Here is a 20,108-nt window from a genome sequence, read left to right as displayed (position 1 = left end):
TTAAATAAGAGCAAGATTATTCAGTTATTGTATATGATTTCTTGAAGTTTCTAATAAAAATACTGAACCTTCAAAACCTTATAAATAATTCTTTGGAAAGTAGCTTGGATTTAATTTTTCTCTCTCCAATACATATTTATTAAGCCGGTAATATATGCCGCCTGTTGGGCGTGGCGCTGGGGAAGCAAAGCTACGGAGTACTTGCATAGCTTTTCCTCTTCCCTGTGCCTCTGCCAGACCAAAAAAAAAATAAAAATAAAAATAGAGTATTAAATTTGTCATGAGCCTAAATGAGTACTAGGATACACAATGCATTTATTGGAAACCATTGTGTAATTTTTATTGTAAAAGTAATTAACAATGCCTATTCATTGCAGAGAACATCAAAAAGCCAAATAGTTATTTCAGTTCAATTAAAAAATATTTATTGGTTGCTTGCTACAGCCAGTTACTGTGCCGTGTGCTCAGCACTTACTGTATGATGTGAACAAGACGGATGGTCTCCACGTACAAGGAGAACGTAGTGTGCTGGGGAGCAGCTATTAAACAAATACAAGGAATTTTCAAGTTCTAAAACGAGATAAAAACTACTCTAAATCTCACCATCTAGCAATAACTGCTATTACCACGTTAATACATTTTCCTGTTTTTAGACTGTATATGTATTTTCATTTTATTTAATATCATAAAATACATACGCGCCGCTACTCATTAATTATGTAGACGTACTCTAATTTATTAAATCCCTACCAAATTTTTGAGCATTTAGATTGTTCCCATTACGTAGGTATGTATAATCGACTTACAGTAAAATGGACTCACTTTATGTGACTTTGGACAAATACCTGTACATGGAGTCCTCATGACAATAAAGACATAGAATATTCTTGTTGCCTCAGACAGTTCTGGCGCGCCTCTGCCACCAGCCTTCCTGCCCCCGCCCCTCTCCCCCTCCGCATCCTCAGGCGGCCCGAGGCAGCCAGTGATCCGCTCTCTGACACTGAAGACTGGATCCACCGTTTCTAACATTTCTCAGAGACGGAGTCAGACAGCACACACTCTGTTGTGTCTGCTCCTGTCCCCGGCCTTATGTTTGGAGATTATGCATTTTGTTGCATTTCTCAGTAGTTTTCCTTTATTGCTGAGTCACCATCCATATGCATGGCTTGGCTCTACCAACATGTGCTCATCTGTCCGCTGGGGGTGGACATTTGGGTTGTCATATTTCCTATAAATATTCAATTGCATTTATATTGCTGCTATTCCATGTAGTTAATTCTACCAGGGTTTCCTTTATGTTTTGTCTCACTTCTTTTCTGCTTGGAAAATCTTTCATCCTGAGATCTGATAACTATTGATTCATATTTTCAACTTTTTTTAAAAAGCGTCATATTTTATATTTAACTGTCTGAAATGTATGTTGTTATGATGTGAGATGAAAAGTCAATTTTACTTTTCTCCAAATTTGACCAACTATTGTATCACCATTTGTTAGTCATTTTTTTTCTCATATATGTTGGCACACATTGTCATCATCAATGTTGTCAGATACTAAATTTCTATAAAATAACCAGATTTGGCTGTCTGATTTTATTGATCTTTTTATTGGTGTGCCTCTTCCATATGAATTGTAGCTTTACAGTATAGGATCTCTCCATTTCCTTAGGCAAAAGTTTCCCTGAAAGCATTACTTAATATGTTGTAGCAGAAATCTTCCATTTCAGTAATACATTGGCTCATCTCATTCATTTTTTTCTGAAGGCGTCGCGTACTATTTCTGCCTTTACATCCTCTTCTGAGCTCAGGTAAGTATGACATCTCTTCCCAGGAAGGTAACCCATGACCTCATTCCTGTGCCTGGTAACCGCTGATTCCTTCTGGAAACTTGCTTTTCCTTCCTTCTTCAGACGCGTTCATCTTTCCTCTTACACTTCTAGGACTCGGCCTCGGCGTCCTGCTCCCTTCTCCTGCCCTTAGGTGTAGTGGTTCCTAAGATTCTGAGCTTATTCTATTTTAATTTCCTACTGAATTCCTGGGCTATCCGTGCTGCCTTGGTTGTAACAATATTTATACTAATAAATGGGTCATATGCTAATTAGACAGGACATCATTCCAGACATCCCGGGTCCTGGGTGCCTGCGGGTGGCCCGACGGAAGCCAGCCTGGGTCCCAGGTGCCTGTGGGAGGCCAGAGGAGGGAAGCAGCCCAAGTGCCAGCAGGGAAGCCAGTGCCAACAGCCGGGGGAAGGAAGGCCTACTCTTGCACGAATTTTCATGCATTGGGCCTCTAGTCTTTATATAAATGACCCTTCTGTCTACCTCTATCTATACCCTCGGGGCCCACTTTCAAAGCCGTGGTATCAAATGCGTATTTATATGTTAACAGGTCAAACAAAATCCATTGCTCTTCTGCCCCCATTTTCTTCCTCAATACGGCTGGTTGTAACATCCACTCAATCGTCCAAGGAAACGCCAACATTGTCACTCTCTCCCTTGACCCCAATGGTGCAAGCAAGTTCCCTCTGGAATTTTGACTCTTGAGCTGCTGCAGTTGAGGTCCCTCAGCTGTCACTCAGCTCGTGTGTAACTTCTGATATTGTCAGATACTGTCCAACATGCTCATTCACTAATTTCAACGCGCTATTTTATAACTAGCATACTGTTAGCAGAATTGCTCATATCGCTGGCTGTACTAACCAAATCACAGTGTCCTGCGGATTGCTACCACGTTCTCTCATTGTGTCAGCTTTTCACAGCAATTGCACTAACAGGTGCTCAGTGATGTTTCTGTGACAGTGTTTACCTGACTGTAGTCTCAGATCTGGTTAATTGATGCTCCAATTTCTGCCAGAGTTGTTGTTGTTTAATTATGCTAATTGTTTTAACCCAAAATTCTTTGATGCTTCTTATCTCAGAATAAATCTCAGCTCCCATATCTTGGCACTCGAGGTCCTAAAAGATGTGGCCTCATCTTTTTTTACTTAAGTCCTGTCATTGCCTGGAATGTGGGTTATTCTTCAGCTGGGTGTGTTCCTTGTGTGTGTGTTTCTTGCCATTGTTTTATTTTTCTTTTTAGAATTAATTCTTTATCAAACATTGATTAGTTAACTACTATGTGCAGGTACTGTACTAACTAGGCTGTGTTCGAAATACAAAGATGGATACAACTTGAATAGCAATCTTTGATAGGCTTCCCTTATATTCTCCATTTGCGAAAAGTTCCATCCTTATTTGTGAAGTCTCCTTGGATCATCTCAATGAAGATGAGTCATTCTTTGCCTCCAAATCATTTTTAATATCAGAAGTAGACAACGTATCACAGCTCTCTTGGATTTTATCTCTGCATGTGTCTCCTTCTTTGAGTTGAATGTCTTGAGGTCAGGGATTGTCTCTATCGTTAAGTATGTTCTCTCTTCTCTTCCCCGTGCCAACACAGGGACTTTAAAATAATTGATTGGAAACTTGGCTCAAAACCAAGAAATGTGCAGAGAGTTAGGTAGGAAGTCAGGAGAGAACTGTGTCACCAAAGCCAAGAACGTGCTTCAGGAGAGGATGATGGGTGATGTCTAAGCTCCAGAACAGGAAGGAGGGGTCCAGATGTAAGTAATCAGATTTGGCAATTAAGAGGTGCTTGGTTATCTTAACAAGAATAAGTTCCATAGAGTAGCAAGGGCAGACTCGGAGGACAGCAGATTGAGAAATAAATAGAATTCTCCTTAAGTAAAAATTTTAGCATCTATTTTTATGGAAATTGGCTGGGAGACAAATCGAAGATATGTGTGGTCTAAATAAAGATCTAGAATCCCGCATGCATTATGCTGATGGAGGAGCATCCATAAGTTTTGTCCCGTAGATGAGTGGGTAGTAGGTTTGATGTTATTTTAAGAAAATTTATAAATCTAACCACTATTTTTATTCCATTAGAACGCTACCATAAATCTACAGATCGGCATAGAGGGCACAGGTTCCTTCATCAGTTAGTGATATTTTGTATAAAGCAGTGGTTCTCAACCTTGGCTGCCCATTAGAATCCCCTGGGAATCTTTTTAAAATCCTGATTCCTGGGCCTCATCCTCCGGAAATTCTGTTTCTTTGTTATGGGGTGGGGCCACAACATTAGTAACAAAGAAACAGAATTTCCGGAGGATGAGGCCCAGAAATCAGGATTTTAAAAAAATTCCCAGGGGATTCTAATGTGCAGCCAAGGTTGAGAACCACTGGTAAAAAGCATGGCAGAAATTATTTTGACCCAGAAATTGTTCAGAATGGTTTTACTGATGTTCCATGCTTCTGTCTACTCCCTGTCCTTGTTTGAATGGTAATGGATTGTGTGTATATGCCTGTTTATATGCATTATATATTATAATACATAATATCATATATATGTGTGTATATATATGCATGTGTGTGTATGTATATATATATATATATATATATATATATATATATGCTTATATAAAGTAAATGGATTTTTAAAAACACCCATGAGGAATTGTATACATTAGTTTGATTTTTGGCATAGTATGTTGGATTCCTGGTCTGACACAGTTAACATTTCTGCATTGAGAATGCCTTCTATATTTGATGGTGTGTCATAGATTTTATTTGACTTTTTATTGGCTTTTTTTTTCTTACTTGGAGTAAACATAAAATAATGATGGAGTCCCAGTCAGTAGCATCTTGGAGTTGATAAAATAGGGCAGCATGATAGAGCATTAAAGCTTCGAGACTATCGGCCTACTAGTTTAGCTTTGCTTTAACTGGGGTTGAGCTAGTCATTTTGGGTGATACTAGCAGGTACATGGTATTACCTGTCTCTCTTTGTTGTGACAGTGGGCTCGGCACAAAGTTTATGTCAGTACAATGACAGACTCCTCGGTGGAGGTGGAGGTGGGAAAGGGAGGACGGAATCTTAGGGCACCTCCTGTGTGTCACCTGAGTTACGGTTTGGTGTGCGAGGCACAAATGTCGTTAACTGGACCTGTTAGGAATTTGTAGAAGTGCTGGGAGTCACTCATCCGTGGGAAGGTTCTGATTTCTGATCTTGCAGCCAAGAGTCCCTTGTCTGATGGGCTCACTTCTGTAATCACAGACGTGTGTGGAGCATCTGCCATGAAACCTGGCTGTGTACTCAGCACCGTCAACAAGCTCTCCTGCTCTTGGGCTTTCTTGGTCCAGTGAGATAGTCCAACAGGGGTCCGTGTGCCTGACGCCAGCTCCATCTCTACCTGGCCCCACTGGGAGATGGAGGAGGCAGCCTGATAGAGAGCTGACTGCATGGGGGCTGGGTGCTGGCCCACCGAGGGCACCCATACATGCTTGTCGGCTGCCGCGTGGTGACTCGCTGAGGAGGGCTGGGCTCACCGTGTGTGTTTGTATGAGAAGAGATGGGTGCTGTGGCTCGTTTTGAAAATAGAAAGAAGAGGCATTGAGAATTACAAGGGGGACAGTGGAGCTTCTCGGGCGGTTGTGGACATCACTACAGTAAAAACATACGCCTTACCGTTTCTCACCATAGAAACAGTGCAAACTGTGGGGACCATAGATGCAAACTGTGGGGACGTTTCTAGAGGCAGCGTGACGAGTCAGCAGTCGTAGCACAGACCAAGGCCGCACACATCAGCTTCGGCACGTCAGCAGCCCTTCCTTTGAAATCAGTTATAAATCGGGTCATTAAATAGAGCGACCACATCCCCGCTCGTGTGCATTTATTTTAACGACGCTCAACGCCTAATCCTGGGAAGAGCGAGGCAGCCGTAGAGCGAGGGGGGCACGCAGTCAGCGGCGCGTCCCCTGCCTCGGGTACCGGGAGGTTAAATGGGGAGCAGGCAGAATGCCTGCGGCAAGATGGGTGCATTGATTAAAACGCTGCTCCGCAGCCCGCAGACTCCCCCTGGAAGCCTGGGCGAGGGAAGCCAGCTGCTGCCGAGAGGGCTGCGTGTCCGCGGAGAGTACACCCTCCATCATCACAATATGGCGAGGAGAGGTGTTTTATGTTTGTGTTAATTTCCCCACTAAATCAGTAATTATTACAATCCCGGCCCTGCTGTTTACCCCGCAGCTGTTTTTCCATTTGTCGAGAGAGCGGGTGTTCTCCGAGGACCGCACGCGCTTCTACGGCGCGGAGATCGTCTCGGCCCTGGACTACCTGCACTCGGGGAAGATCGTGTACCGGGACCTGAAGGTAAGAGGACGCACAGCCGCCATCCGCCTTTGCTTTTGCAGGGGCTGCGGGGACAGACAAAGTAATTACAGAGTGACACAGCTCGGAGGAAAGCAGATTTGGTCGGGCAGAAACGCATTCTGTGTAAGGATGTAGTTCCTGCAATCTGAGCGGAAATTGCATTCACTGCTATGTATGTCGCTCCTTTAAGTCCAAGATTTTTTAAAAATATGTTTTTATTGGTTTCAGAGAGGAAGGGAGAGGGAGAGAGGGAGAGAGAGAAACATCAATGATGAGAGAGAATCATGGATCGGCTGCCTCCTGCACGCCCCATGTGGGATCGAGTCTGCAACCCGGGCCTGTGCCCTGACCAGGAATTGAACCGTGACCTCCTGGTTCATAGGTTGACGCTCAACCACTGAGCCACACTGTCCTGATTATGTTCAAGATTTTGATGTATAAGAATTTCTGCTTGACGGCCCTGATGAAGTATGATCTACCAGTAACAGCTTCATAACAGTTTTGGTTTTCTGTAAATGTGATGGTTAATGTTAAACATCTGATTAAAAGTCAAATATCTTTGCAAGTGACATTTGAAAATAAGTTTCATTATGATAGTCTAACATCCGATGATGTATTTTGAAGAAATTTTATAATCAGTAAGACTTTATTGGAGGAGAATATGTGGTTTGATTTTGGTATTCACTTTTTTGGCGGATTAAACACCTGGAGCATTTTCATATAGCGTGGCATTGGTTTACTTTTGCATTTTATAAAGAGCTGTCATTGTTTTCTTTTTTAAAAAATATATTTTACTGATTTTTTACAGAGAGGAAGGGAGAGGGATAGAGAGTTAGAAACACCGATGAGAGAGAAACATCGATCAGCTGCCTCCTGCACATCTCCCACTGGGGATGTGCCCGCAACCCAGGCACATGCCCTTGGCCGGAATCGAACCTGGGACCTCTCAGTCCGCAGGCCGGCACTCTATCCACTGAGCCAATCCGGTTTCGGCTGTCATTGTTTTCTTGATCAGAGTGACTTTACTTCTCCAAGTTCCTCTCTGATGAGACCTTCGGAGCAGCTCCGGGATTAACCCAGGACCTCCTGGTTCATAGGTTGATGCACAACCACTGAGCCACGCGGGTCGGATAGGAAAGATGTTAGGCTTTGCGGCCCATGCAGTCCCTTTGCGGCTCCTCAGCTCCGCCATCGCTGAGGGCAGCCCAGACAGCACAGGAATGAGAGCCTGCCCGGGTTCCCGTAAAACTGCCCCCCCAAACAGGCAGGAGGCTGATGTCACCCACGGGCCAGTGTCCTGAGCCCTGGCGTGGCTCCCCGAGGGCGGCAGTGATTCTCATGACACCGTTCGGGATCAGAGGGCCCGTGTCAAGGAAGGTTGTTCCGTGACATATTTTGTACAGATTCTAAATGTGACCATCTTACTTTCTCAGTAAGTAAATCACATGTAGTAATCCTGACCCGTGAAAATCTGAAACAGAATTGCTTTATTTATTAGGCACTGGTTTATTTAAAATGTAATTTGGTTTGTAGGAATAGGGGTCACAGGCGTCTTTGATGAAACTGTTTGTATCTCCATGTTGCGACATAAGGAAGAAACCACAATGACCCGCCTCACTCCCATCCCACCCTTCGTTAAATACCCATGATCCTTAAGAATCTAATTAGTTAAGCCGTTGTCTAGGTGACTTCGAAGTGTTCCTGTCATGTGCCTTTATGCTACGAGTGGCCCTAAGGAGTAACCGCCTCATAAAGACTTATGTTACGCGATGTCAGTGATCTATAGTATGTATGTGTGCATATTATAATTTATCGAAGGATAAAGAAGCGATAAGGTACTGTATTTAGGAGAGGTGAACTATGTGATGATGAAACACCCAGGTCAGGGATGATGGACTGCATGCCACAGTGACCAGAGATGAACACAGATCAATGGTGTAATTATGTCCTGAAGCTTCTTATGACCAGGACTGTGACAGAATGCAGCATCCCTGGGTTTGATGTCCCCATGGCCAACTAATACGGTCATGTTTAAGTGTCTGGGATTTTTTTTAAAAAAGAAATGGGTTCTGTGGCATAACAGAACTTGCAATGTATGTTAGATGGCATTTCCAAATTTACTCAGAAATAGTTAGCTCTTTTCTGCCTGGGTCACGTCCCCCCACTCCCACTTTGTATTTTACTCATTCTGTTTGTAGGAAAAAGGCGGGGACTTCCTAGATTTAAGGAAATAATAATTTTGAAGTAGTTGGTAACATGCCCAAAGAGTTTAAAGCCGGAAGGTAGGATTCTTGGCCTAAAAAAACAAAGAAAAGAATGCCAGCATTGATTGAAGCGTGGCATCACTGAGATGGTCTTGGTCAATATTGGCCATTAACTATGTTACTACCGTTAACCCTGTTACCGTGAATATAGTGATGTATTGACATTCATTAATATGATATTCATGGCTCCATCCTTTCTGATTATGGAAAGACTAAATCTATTATGTTAGATTATGTTAAACATCCACTATGTTAAATTGCAACATAAAGAACCTATTTATATATGACTATGAGTCATGCACTTACCATATACCTAGACCACTCACTTTACTAGACAATTACGTGGTCTCTGTTAAGCTCATTTTTTAAAATAAAACCTTACCTCACTTAAAAGTCTAAGTAACTGTACGAAATGGGGCAGAAACCATATAAATGTACCCTAAGGAGAATACATGCAGTGCAGACAGCGAAACATTGGAAGTTCATGCAAATGTTACCTGGATCCGCAGGGCACAGGGCTGCACAGATTAGAGGGAGATCCTTGAGTTGGTATCATAGAAGTTGAGAGCTCCCCTGGTTTACAGGGAGGTCGCTGACTTCTAGAAGCCTCGTAAGTGACTCACAGTCACGGGTGAGTTGGTGACATCGTCAGGATGATTGGAGCCCATGAATCCTCTCTCCGGTCTGATGTTCTTGACATTCTGTCGTTCTAGAGCTGAGATGACATCTAGATGGGGGGATGCACTGAGAACTCCGAAAGATCTTTGTAAACCTAAAATCCAAACACAATTGCCAAAGATAAGAGAATAAATGTTTTAAATATGTTTATACCAGATGTATTTAAAAAACAGCATCACCAAAAACTGGTTTAGGGACCCACTTGGATCTGTCTCAGAGTTGCCTCTGTATCATCTCTCTGATGCCCTTGTGTTCATTCAAATACATTTAGATGATTTCTAGGACTCAGCGAAGGCACAGAGGGTGGGTTCGGAGAGTCTCTTACCACCGCCCTCCCAGTCCCCATCAGTTCCCCGACATTTTCACCCCAAATAAACTCCCAGTCCAAGCAAAAACAGCCCGCTGGCTTCACACACTGAGCCCCCAGACACAGCGCCCGACTCCACTGCCACCCAGACAGCCCCGCCGGATCCCTCTTTTATAGAAAGTTTACGCCAGGGCTACTAGGAGCCTCTCCCATCTCAAAAATTAAATTGTACTGTTGGGCTGTGTTCCTAGTTTGTAGCAAATTCTTCAGTAGCTTAGCAGCCCAGGTGGGGCCTTTGCTGAATCCTTCGTAGTCTGGGAAGGGCGGAGCGAAGAAGTGTTTCCCACCCAGGGTGTCAGCCCTCTAATTCCAGGGCCATTAGGTTCCCGCAGGTCAGCGTGGGCGCGTTTGGCATGTTGATACCCATGAGCCTGGTCTGCAGAGTGCAGAGGGCGTGTGCTCACGGCGGCCCTGGGCCTGTGCAGTCTCCGTGCAGCACTGAGTTTGGTGCCATTGTGCTGAGGTGGGCGTAAGAGTGAGGGAAGGAGCTGTTTGCTTATAATGTTTGACAGTCATCAGAGCCCTGAGGAACTGCTGTTTTCATCCCTTCGTTTAGTCTCGGTGTCCGCCATTTAAATAAAATGATACCTAAAAGATATAGTCACATATATTAGGATACTATATTTAAAAGTTTCAAAGCATTTAAACCTTCTAATAGCTACCTTGGCATGTAGGAGAGCAGAGCTTGCCAGCCTGCATGCCACGGCCGCCGCCCTCAGCCCGCAGGTGGTGAGAGGAGCCTCCAGGCGGTCACTCCCGGCCTCCAGCAGCCTGTGCCCTGATCCTGGTCCTCCCCACAGCTTCCATCGTCTGTTGTACCAGGAAGAGCGGCGCAGGTTTGAGAAGCCCCGCAGAAAACACAGCGTCGGGTTTTTAGAGTCTCATTTTCTTCGGGGTCCCTCCCAGCAAGAGCAGAAGGACCGTAGTGCTTCCTTGCTACAATTTCCTGTGCACAGAGCGCAGAGGGCAAAGATTTCCAGCGCTCACATTTTCTCATTCAGACCCTGAACCAAGACCCTCCGCCACATATGCCTGTCCCCTCCAACTGGGTACACATACCGCCTTGTTATGGGGACTCCATGAGGCACATTGTCTAATATTGTCTCTCTCCTCGAAGTGCGCGCTGCTCTGAACGGTTAGATGACAGCCCTGTGATGTGAGTAGCCGGCATAACCAGATTTCTAATATGTAATGTTCTCTCTCCAGCCCCCCGTTTGTCTTCATCATTGCTTTTGCCAGCGGGTGCACCCGTTAAGCATGAGCAAATGCCGGTGTAAACCAGGACTGACTATGGCGATAAAACAGATGCGCCGAGGTTCATCCGGGGAGAGAACCTGACCAGTCAGCGACAGTGTGCACGTGCAGTTTGTGGCTAACAGAGGGAAGGAGGTCAGCCAGGATGTTGAGAAGAGAGAGCTAAGGGGAGATCGTTGGTAGCTGCGTGCACCCCTTCTTTACATGTGGCAGCGCTCCGAGGGCTGGGAGGCCTGTGTATGTCAGTGTTAGGTGTGTGACGCCTGGGTGTTCTGTCCAGGTCTGTGATCTGCTTGGAAAGGACTTCCAGGTGATTGATTCCACGCATCCTCCACAACACTGATGATTCTATTGATTAATTAATTGATTGATTGGTTTCAGAGAGGGAGAGAGAGAGAGAAACATCAGTGATCAGAGAGAATCATTGATCGGCTGCCTCCTGTACCCACACACTGGGGATCGAGCCCGCATCCCCTGGGCATGTGCCCTGACTGCGAAAGGAGTCATGACTTTCTGGTTCAATAGATCCATGTTCAACCACTGAGCCATGCCAGCCACGCTCACGAATGGCCCTTATATGTTCCAGAGAGTTGTTATGCATCTGTGTAAAACACCTATTTTAACAAGACTGGATATTGAGTTACCCTGGCTTATCCTATACACTGGATCCAGGGTGTTGTTGTTTTTTAAGGTGATGTATGTCTGACTGTCATTCATACTGATGGGGGACGAGTTGTTTTTGTCATCCCTGCTCAGCAAAGTGATGTGTCAGGACGGTGAGAGTAGAAAAATAGTTGATGGGAAAAGGTGGACACTATTGTACAATAACGGGCTTTAAAGTTATGAAATTTTTGTTTGTTTTTGCAAAAGACATTATTGCATATTGAGACGTGTTTTTGCCTAAGTCTCTGAGCTGATAAAAGTGTTTCATAGGGTTTTGTTCTTGAACTTTCTTCTTTCCTTTAAAAAAAGTGTTATTTAGACAAGCACACATCATTTTAATAATTTACACATCGACCATTAAATGCTATCCTAATAAAAGCCCGAACGGCAGAACAACCAGAATGACCGGTTGGCCAGTCGCTATGATGCACACTGACCACCAGGGGGCAGGCACTCAATGCAGGAGCTTCCCCCTGGTGGTCAGTGTGCTCCCACAGTGGCTGGCTGGGATGAGCTGCGCTCCCACAGTGGCCTGCCTCTAGTGTTTAATAATGATCAGTACATTCATTGGATGCTTCCAGTGTGTTAAGTTCTGGAGTCAGTATCTCATTTAATTCTCAAAACAATCACATTCTGTTGCTACTGCTACTTGCCTCTGTTTTATAGATGAAGTTGAGGCACATAGAAGTCAATAGCCCAAGGTCACACAGCGAGAAGGGGTAAAGCTTGAATTTATGTGTGAGTTTTCTAACTTGACCCCACACTCTTATTCACTGTGCTCTTACTGCCTCCACGCAGTGTGCTGTCACCCCGCCATCACGCCCCTCACCCCACCCCTCAGTCACCCCTAAGGCTGACCTTACTGCTTCCTGAACCATTGTAATGTTTTAAAGCTGATTCATAAGACAAGGAGGATGGCCTGGTTTGCCCAGGAAACCCCCTTATGTTCTGGGCAAACTGGAACTCGCAGCCACCTTCAATCCGTTCCTTCCCCAGCCCTGTCCCTACGCCTCACTTCATTCCTCGTCCCTCAGGCCTTGGTGTGAGGCTCAGAGATGAGATCTGAGGGTGGAGAATTAGTTAGGAGCCAGGATTTAAACTGTATGACAGAGTAGCCTGGTCAGAACGTGGAGGAATAGTGCATGCTGCCATGCTCCCATGCATGCTTCCCCATGCACATGAGGCATAGAGAGGCCAGGGAGGCCACACCAAGCCAGGCTGGGAGCGGGAAGGAACGGAGCAGATAGTACATTCACATTTTATGCAGTAGTATCATTTGGAGATTTTATAAGAATTTTTTATGTATTGGTAAAAACAGATTTATTAAATATTTTTAAAAGATTAGACAGCATTTGAAGAGCTGAAGTGTGTTCTATTTGTATATACTATAATACATTCCTACATTTAAGCCATCAGCGTCTTCTTAAAAATTAGCAGCAGGACATGTATGTTTTTATTCAACAAACCAACAGACCCTCCAGGATATACTTCCGATTCTCATTACAGCAAGCTCGCAGAGGGAGCTAGGAAAAGGGAGAAGGGAGAAGACTGGAAGCATGAAGAAGAGATGGACTCCTTGTCATTTATGCAAATTAGGCTTTACTTTTAGGTTCCAGCTAGTAGAGAAGCATATGGAAGGTGCAATATTTCTGAATTTAGATAAAATACAAGAACTTTTATTTTGTGAAAAGCTCAGCAGCATCACTTCTCCGGACTCTGTGCCATAAAGGAAGCGTGTATGAAGCATGTAGATCAGCCAGGGAGCACAGCGAGAACCACACCTGCGGACATGTCTGTCTGGTCTGCCCTTGCGTGAACTCAGCTTGCTTTACTGCATTGAGTTTCTGGTTTATAAGACAACGGATGCTATAACAGTATGATGTCATCCCATTTTATATGCAGTTATTTATGTGCATATATGGCAGCGGTTCTCAACCTGTGGGTCGCGACCCCTTTGGGGGTCAAACGACCCTTTCACAGGGGTCACCCAAGACCATCCTGCATATCAGATATTTACATGACGATTCATAACAGTAGCAACATGACAGTGATGAAGTAGCAACGAAAATAATTTTATGGTTGGGGGTCACCACATGAGGAACTGTATTTAAAGGGCCAGAAGGTTGAGAACCACTGATATGGGGTTCTGTTTTGAATTGGATATTGACTTCAGAGTTCAGGTAAGCACTTGCATAGATCATCACACTAAGGAGTAGCATAAATTGCCTACTTGTTTGATCAGTTAATTTTCACTCATTCTGTTAATAATTTCTCACGGGTGTTTGTATCTACATGAGTGGGTGAGGGTAGGCCCCATGTCTGTGAGGCTATACGATCACAGCTCAGAACCATACGTATCTATGTGTGATGACAATCATAACTTTGGGTTCAAAATAGGAGAGAAAAGTGATCAGTTATTGATATTATTTTTAACGATACTGGCTTTGCACAAACTCCTTCTATGCTGGCCTGTCATAATTTTCACTTGAGGCAGATGATCTTGCTAGTTAGTTAAATCTTTGAGATTCTCTTGGGTGTGTTTTCATTAATGGCTTCAAAGAGATTCCAATTATATAATATTTGTGCTATATATTTTCATTAACTGTTGACTGTTTGAGTTTGACATTCTTGACCTTTTTATGTTTGAAAGGGTTGGTATTTCTTTATCACAAAGAACTGCAAAAGAGGATGCCACCTTACCTTTCAAAATACGATTTAGGTTTGATTTGCAACCACCACCAAAAAACATTTCTGGAAGTGACTATTTTATAATAGCAATAGATTCCCAAGAGAAAGTGTTGAAAACCATCTGTGTGTATCCAGAAAAAGATACTCATCTCTTTGGGATTATTTAGGTCACAATTTATTTACATAAAAAGAGGATTGGTTTTTGCTTTGAAAAATTAGGTGAGCTTTAGTTCTCAGAACTTACACAATAATGGCTCTGACTCCCATTGGAATAAAAAAAAATCAATAATTTAATCATCAAAATATTTGATAAAACATGTTTCTTTTTATATAGGAATTACGAAGCTACAGGGGTTGTGAGTCCTGAAAATTCTATTAACAACTATGTCCTCTTTCCAAAATCTCTTGCTCAGCATTCATAATTGTTTCCAAACTATTTTCCTAGATTTGAAGACTGTAGAATAATCATGTCATTTTTCTTCCTGTACAGTTGGAGAATTTGATGCTGGATAAAGATGGCCACATAAAAATCACAGATTTCGGACTTTGCAAAGAGGGGATCACAGACACGGCCACCATGAAGACCTTCTGTGGAACCCCGGAGTACCTGGCGCCAGAGGTGGGCGGGGCTCCGTTCAGGCAGAAAGGGGACATTGACATGATGCTCGCACAGGGGACATTTCAGCATGAACAAAACTTGCAGTTCCTACTATTTTTACCTGAATTTCAACATGAATCAAATCTATTTTTCTTCCACTGTTTAACATGATATTATAGGGCAAGGATATATATTTAAATTAAATTTTATAAACTTGATGAACATAAAGGTACGAACTCTAGTAGAGTACGTCCATTTTTAATTGGCCATATCCGTTTAATTTTTTTGATTAAGCCTTTTTTGATTCAGTTATTAAAACAGAATAATTGAATGACTTCGAAAATGTTTACAGTTCTATAAACCATTTGGATTTTCCTTGGAAACAAAGACACTGACCATTTGGATTTGAGGTGCTGTGGGTTTTCTTAATTATTAGGAAGTATTTCACTGGGAGAGTTCATGAAATGACAGCAGCCCCCACTGACGACCCCAGGCAGAGGGCCCGGGAGACTGGCTTTCTTTTTTCTCCACAGGCATAGATTGTGCGTCTGCTGTGAAGGGGCTGTTTTTCTGGGCGTTGTGGCTACAGGAACAAGACACAAAGGGCAGTGCTCTCAGGGAACTCGCTCTGGAATAGGATTGGGAACGCTCATGCAAAACGCACTTTTTGTTTCTCTGGAGTTCACTTTCCCTGCTATCCATTTGCCTTGGATGATGTTATCCCATATTTAGAATAACAAAATTAGTTGTGTCACAAATTAGGGAAAATTAGTTCTGAAGGAGATAAATACATCTCATTGTAAAAGCAGAGGATCAAAGAAACAAAGATATTGTTCTATATGAAAATGTCATCAACTAGAGAACAAAACGAAGAACATAATGTGAGAAGAGCCTAATTGTTTCTAAATAGAAAGTTTATAATTTCTAAGAAATTATCAATTTCTTCTTAAAGACAAGAAAAAGACAAATATATATATATAAATTTTAATATTGCAGAAGTCTGGTCTTTAAAAGCAGTTTACATATCCATGGCTGTTACAAACTGATTCATAATTAAAAAATCTTGCCCCTCATTTTTATTAGAAAATAATCATTGCAGTTACTGTCTGAGAGTGTCAGATCTCGAAGCCACTAACTTCTCATGCAACTTTAATTCTTATATTTAAGCTTTCTTGTCAAACACGTGTTTGTTACATCGGGATAATTTTGGATGCGTTCACTCTTTTAAAAGCAAGCATCTGAGTTCCTCTGGTCTCGGATGTGGACCCTCTCCCTGGGACACTCATTCATTCACTAAGGAAATACTCATTGAATATTCATTGGGTGTCATGCATTATGTTAGGTGCTGGGAATAGAAGGTGCTAAGAAATGGTTTTCGTCCTCAAGGATCTTAGCGTTTACTAAGGTGATAAGCTGTGGAGAATAATGATTACTGTGCAAACCGTAATTGCTGTACTGGAGTTACGTAGGGTGTGGCGGGATTAAAGGAGAGACGTGTGAGCCTGCACAGGGAGCAGAAGAGAGGAGGCAGGACACGTGGATCGGGTGGGAATGCAGAGTTAGGTTGGGTCTCGTGAAGAAGGGAAAACCACTTTGAAACAGAGCAAGGCAACACTGATCAGATGGTCAGTTAGGGGGGGATTGGCAAGAGCTGAAACTAGCTCTCGCCTTACTTGACTCGGTGTCTGTCACCTTTTTGAACCCGGAAATTTCTAGTACTTCCTTTGGTTAATGCCAGCCTTTTCTTAAAAAAAAACAACAAAATTTTATTGATTTCAGAGAGAGGGAGAGAGATAGAAACATCGATGACAGAGAAACATCGATCAGCTGCCTCCTGCACGCCCCCTACTGGGGATCGAGCCTGCAACCCGGGCCTGTGCCCTGACCATGAATGGAACTGGCCCCCTCCTGGTGCATGGGCTAGTGCTCAACCACTGAGCCACACAGGCTGGGCGCCAGACTCCTCTTGAGGGCATAGAAGTCAGAGTTGTGTGTCAGACCTGGATACAGTGTTGGGCGCTGCTTCTCTGGGGACCGGCTCCCCATCAGCATTCCCCCTCCTCTTGCTGTAGACTTGTTTACACGATACAGAGACCTGGCTGCAGCCCCCTGGGCTCCCCTTTCTGTACCTTCTCCATTGTCTTATCTGCCGGAAATACTTTTCTATGTAAAGACAGGTGAAAGGCATTTAAAAGATGCTTCAAAAAGACTGAAAAGTCAGCTCAAAAAAAAGGGGGGGGGGACATATGTACTACTATTTGTAATACTTTAAACAAGAAGATTAAATTTTAAATATAAATAATAAATAAATTTTAAAAAGCTCAAACCGATTAATTGGGCTATGTAGCAGATTCATCGCTGATTTTTAAATAAACTTAAGTTTTAAATGAACTTAAGTTTCTTCTGTGGCAAAGACCGCCAGAAAAGATACATGTTATCGTGTAAAAATGCCATTTGTTGCAAAGGAATTATTTTTAAAATATTTGTTCTCGGGTCTTTTGATGAAGAATTATAGATCTTTAGTGTTACAGGGCAGGGGAGGCCAGAAATAATGTATTTGTCAAGAGATTGCAGAAATGCAGTCCTAGCAGTAAAACAAACTATGCATTTGGTGAGTTGCAGCTCAAAGAATGCACTTGCACACAGAGTTATAAATGAATGTGTTTTCGCTTCTACTGCCACTGGAAGGAAATAAACTTGACCTGCCATACATTATGGGCAATAATATATTTTGCGGGGAATTTGTTTTCGCAAACTCTACTCTTCTTTTCACTCCTCGAAATGATTAAAAGGAAACAAAATTAGAAATCACGCATCGAACCTTCCTGTTAAGGTTTATTATCCGAGTTGGCTCTCACCGAACCCAAGCCACTTTATGCAGTGCTAATTATTTAGTCTCAGCTTTGCTCTTGAGTTAGCAGTACCTGATCAACTCTCCAACTGCAAAACAGTCTGAAAATCAAATGCGGCTCACATGCAAGACCCAACAAAATTAAAAGTGTTAAGTGCGTTTTGGCAGTTCGCTTTTATGATGCCCAGTCCTCAAATGTACCGGCAGATAGTCATCTGCACGTTAGTTATTTTCCACGTGTTTATGCGATCACACAAAAAGTACACGCTAAAAGGAAGCAGATGGTGACAGATGGGGGAGGTTGAATAAGGTGGTTTTGGAAACCCAGAGAAATGCACTTCTGTAATAGTGTAAAAATAAAAATTATTTGATAATCAAGTTAGAACTAACAAAAAGATGGCAAAGAAAAAAAAATGACTGAATTGTTGGGAAATGCATAGACCGTAGTTGCGGTTGCTGATCAGAGAAAACGTGTTTATAATTTTGTTTTACAGAACGGGAAACATTTTTTTCCAGTGGATGAAAGTGTATGTTTGATGCCTTCTTAGATTTTAGAACCTCATTTTTAGAAAACATCCACGTACTGTCAGTGTACTCATTTTTCTTTTGAAACCTACTAGCTTTAATACATTCTATATAATCCAGATTTTGAAAGTATCTGAAATAGACCAGAATATTTTGATACAAAGATTTGATCAAAGCCATTGTGATGTTGTATAGATAATAGTACCAAAGGAAATTAAATTCTATAGAGGGGGGTGTCTAAAACCAGAGATCAACATAATTACTTCAGAATGAGTTGGGAGAAACATGTAAATTACAGCAAAGGTCGTCGGTAGCATGGAGCGGTGCAGGCAGGGGGAGTAGTTAGAACCTAACTAGATTTAAATGTTTTGAATGGAATTTTATTTACTTATTTTAAATGCAACGAGAATAAATGTAAAAGGTGCCATTTTACGGGCTCTTTCAATGCTATCGTTAGAAATTAAGAGGAATAAATGCAGCCCAAGTTATTTAACGTTTGCACATTTCATCTGTAGGTAAACACAGTAGCTCACAGACGTACGTTTTCCTTAGCCCCTGGACACAATCCTACTATTTCTACCAGATTGTGAAACTAAGTCTTAACACTTCTAAGATTTTTGTGAAAATGAGAAGTGGTGCTGGTAGCCTTTCTGAAACTGTGTTGCCTCCCTAATACTTTATTTCGCTATGAAAAATTCATGAAACACCTGTCCTCTTACGGGATGTCGGAACGCCTTCGCCTTCCGGATGGTTCTGTAAAGGGCTCATCACCAGTGTTCAGGGGCAGATGGAGTCGAGGTTAGTGGTGGTTAGTTCAAGTGGAAGGTGTGTGTTTTGTAATCAGGGTTCACATGTAAGCACTTGTATCAGATGTCCAGCTCACTGTTTATACTGTTTCTGGATCATATTCAAAGCCATCCCACTTGCCCCCAAATTGGACACTTAAAAATATGTATATTTTTATATATTTAAATATATATATATATAAAATAAATATATTTAAATATATGTAAAATAAAATAAGTATATATTTTTAATTGATTTCAGAAAAGAAGGAAGAAATGGAAATATCAGTGATGAGAGAGAATCATTGATCGGCTGCCTCCTGCACACCCCACACACTGGGGATCGAGCCCACAACCTGGGCATGTGCCCTGACTGGGAATCGGACCATGACCTCCTGGTTCATAGGTCGGTGCTCAACCACTGAGCCACGCTGGCTGGGCCCCAATTGGACACTTTTTAAATATGAACCTAAATGACACTTTTTAGTTCAATGTTGATGTCTGTTAGTGTTTCGAAGCAGCAGCTTTTACTTGCCTAGCGATCTGAAAGTTCCATAGGAGCTACTTTTCACTCGAAATTTTTTCAGTGTTGTGTGGTCTTTTGGATTTAATTTGCATTTAGTACTTTGGAAGGGTTCCAGGTTAGCATAAAGTTTAGTTTTAAATTCTCCGAACATAAGAACGTCTACAAAACGAACGGTAGCTGGTAACCTGTAGTATTTGACAATGGCTGTTTTTTCTTGGGTCACAAAGACCCAGTTTCTTGGGATCCCATAATGTCTGATGCTTCCGGATGAAAAGGAAGCATAGAAATCTCTGGGAAGGTGTGTGCAAGCATGACTTCGTCACCAGCATCGCATCCGTCAAGGATGTTGCCTGTTCTGGCCACAGATTGCTTTTGCAGCCCATGCTAGCTGCATGCAGGGAGTGTGTGCATGCGAGGAGGTAGCCCAGAAGCGACTGCACTCTGGGTCCCAGCAGGGGGCAGTTACAATCTCTTATTAGGTATTCATGAAGACAATACCAAGAAACATGGTATCCTTAATTCTTATGAAATATAGACTTCCCCCAAAGCTGCAGTGCGTTTTAGAATCTGAATTAGGATATTTACAGGTCTTTTTTTAAGCAAATCCCTGTGATGGGAAGGATTCCCATAAAAGAGAAAGTATGTCAGCGTGCGTATATATAAAACACACACCTATCAGCTACCTGAAATCTAAGGGTACCAGAAAAAAAAATGTTGAATTAACGG

At 42.6% G+C, this 20,108-nt stretch overlaps 1 protein-coding gene across 12 annotated transcripts in view; it reads left to right on the top strand.

Annotated features, from left to right (window-relative positions):
* The window catches only part of AKT3 (AKT serine/threonine kinase 3), a 227,906-nt gene that overhangs the window by 167,355 nt on the left and 40,443 nt on the right, over positions 1–20,108 (top strand). For 9 of the 12 annotated variants that reach the window (XR_013997278.1, XM_081114493.1, XM_081114489.1 and 6 more), the window contains 2 exons: positions 6,061–6,183; positions 14,588–14,716. Coding sequence is in view for 11 of the 12 variants with exons in the window: in XM_081114493.1 (XP_080970619.1) it covers positions 6,061–6,183; positions 14,588–14,716 (252 nt within the window). In the remaining variant the exon portion in view is untranslated. The remainder of the gene's footprint in view (positions 1–6,060; positions 6,184–14,587; positions 14,717–20,108) is intronic. The other 3 variants (XM_081114495.1, XM_081114494.1, XM_081114492.1) reach the window with 1 other exon arrangement.

This window comes from Myotis nattereri, assembly GCF_964212035.1.
Source record: "Myotis nattereri genome assembly, chromosome: 20".
Classification (NCBI taxonomy): domain Eukaryota; kingdom Metazoa; phylum Chordata; class Mammalia; order Chiroptera; family Vespertilionidae; genus Myotis; species Myotis nattereri.
The sequence above is the reverse complement of the archived record's forward strand: the minus strand, read 5'-3'. Positions and strand labels throughout refer to the sequence as shown.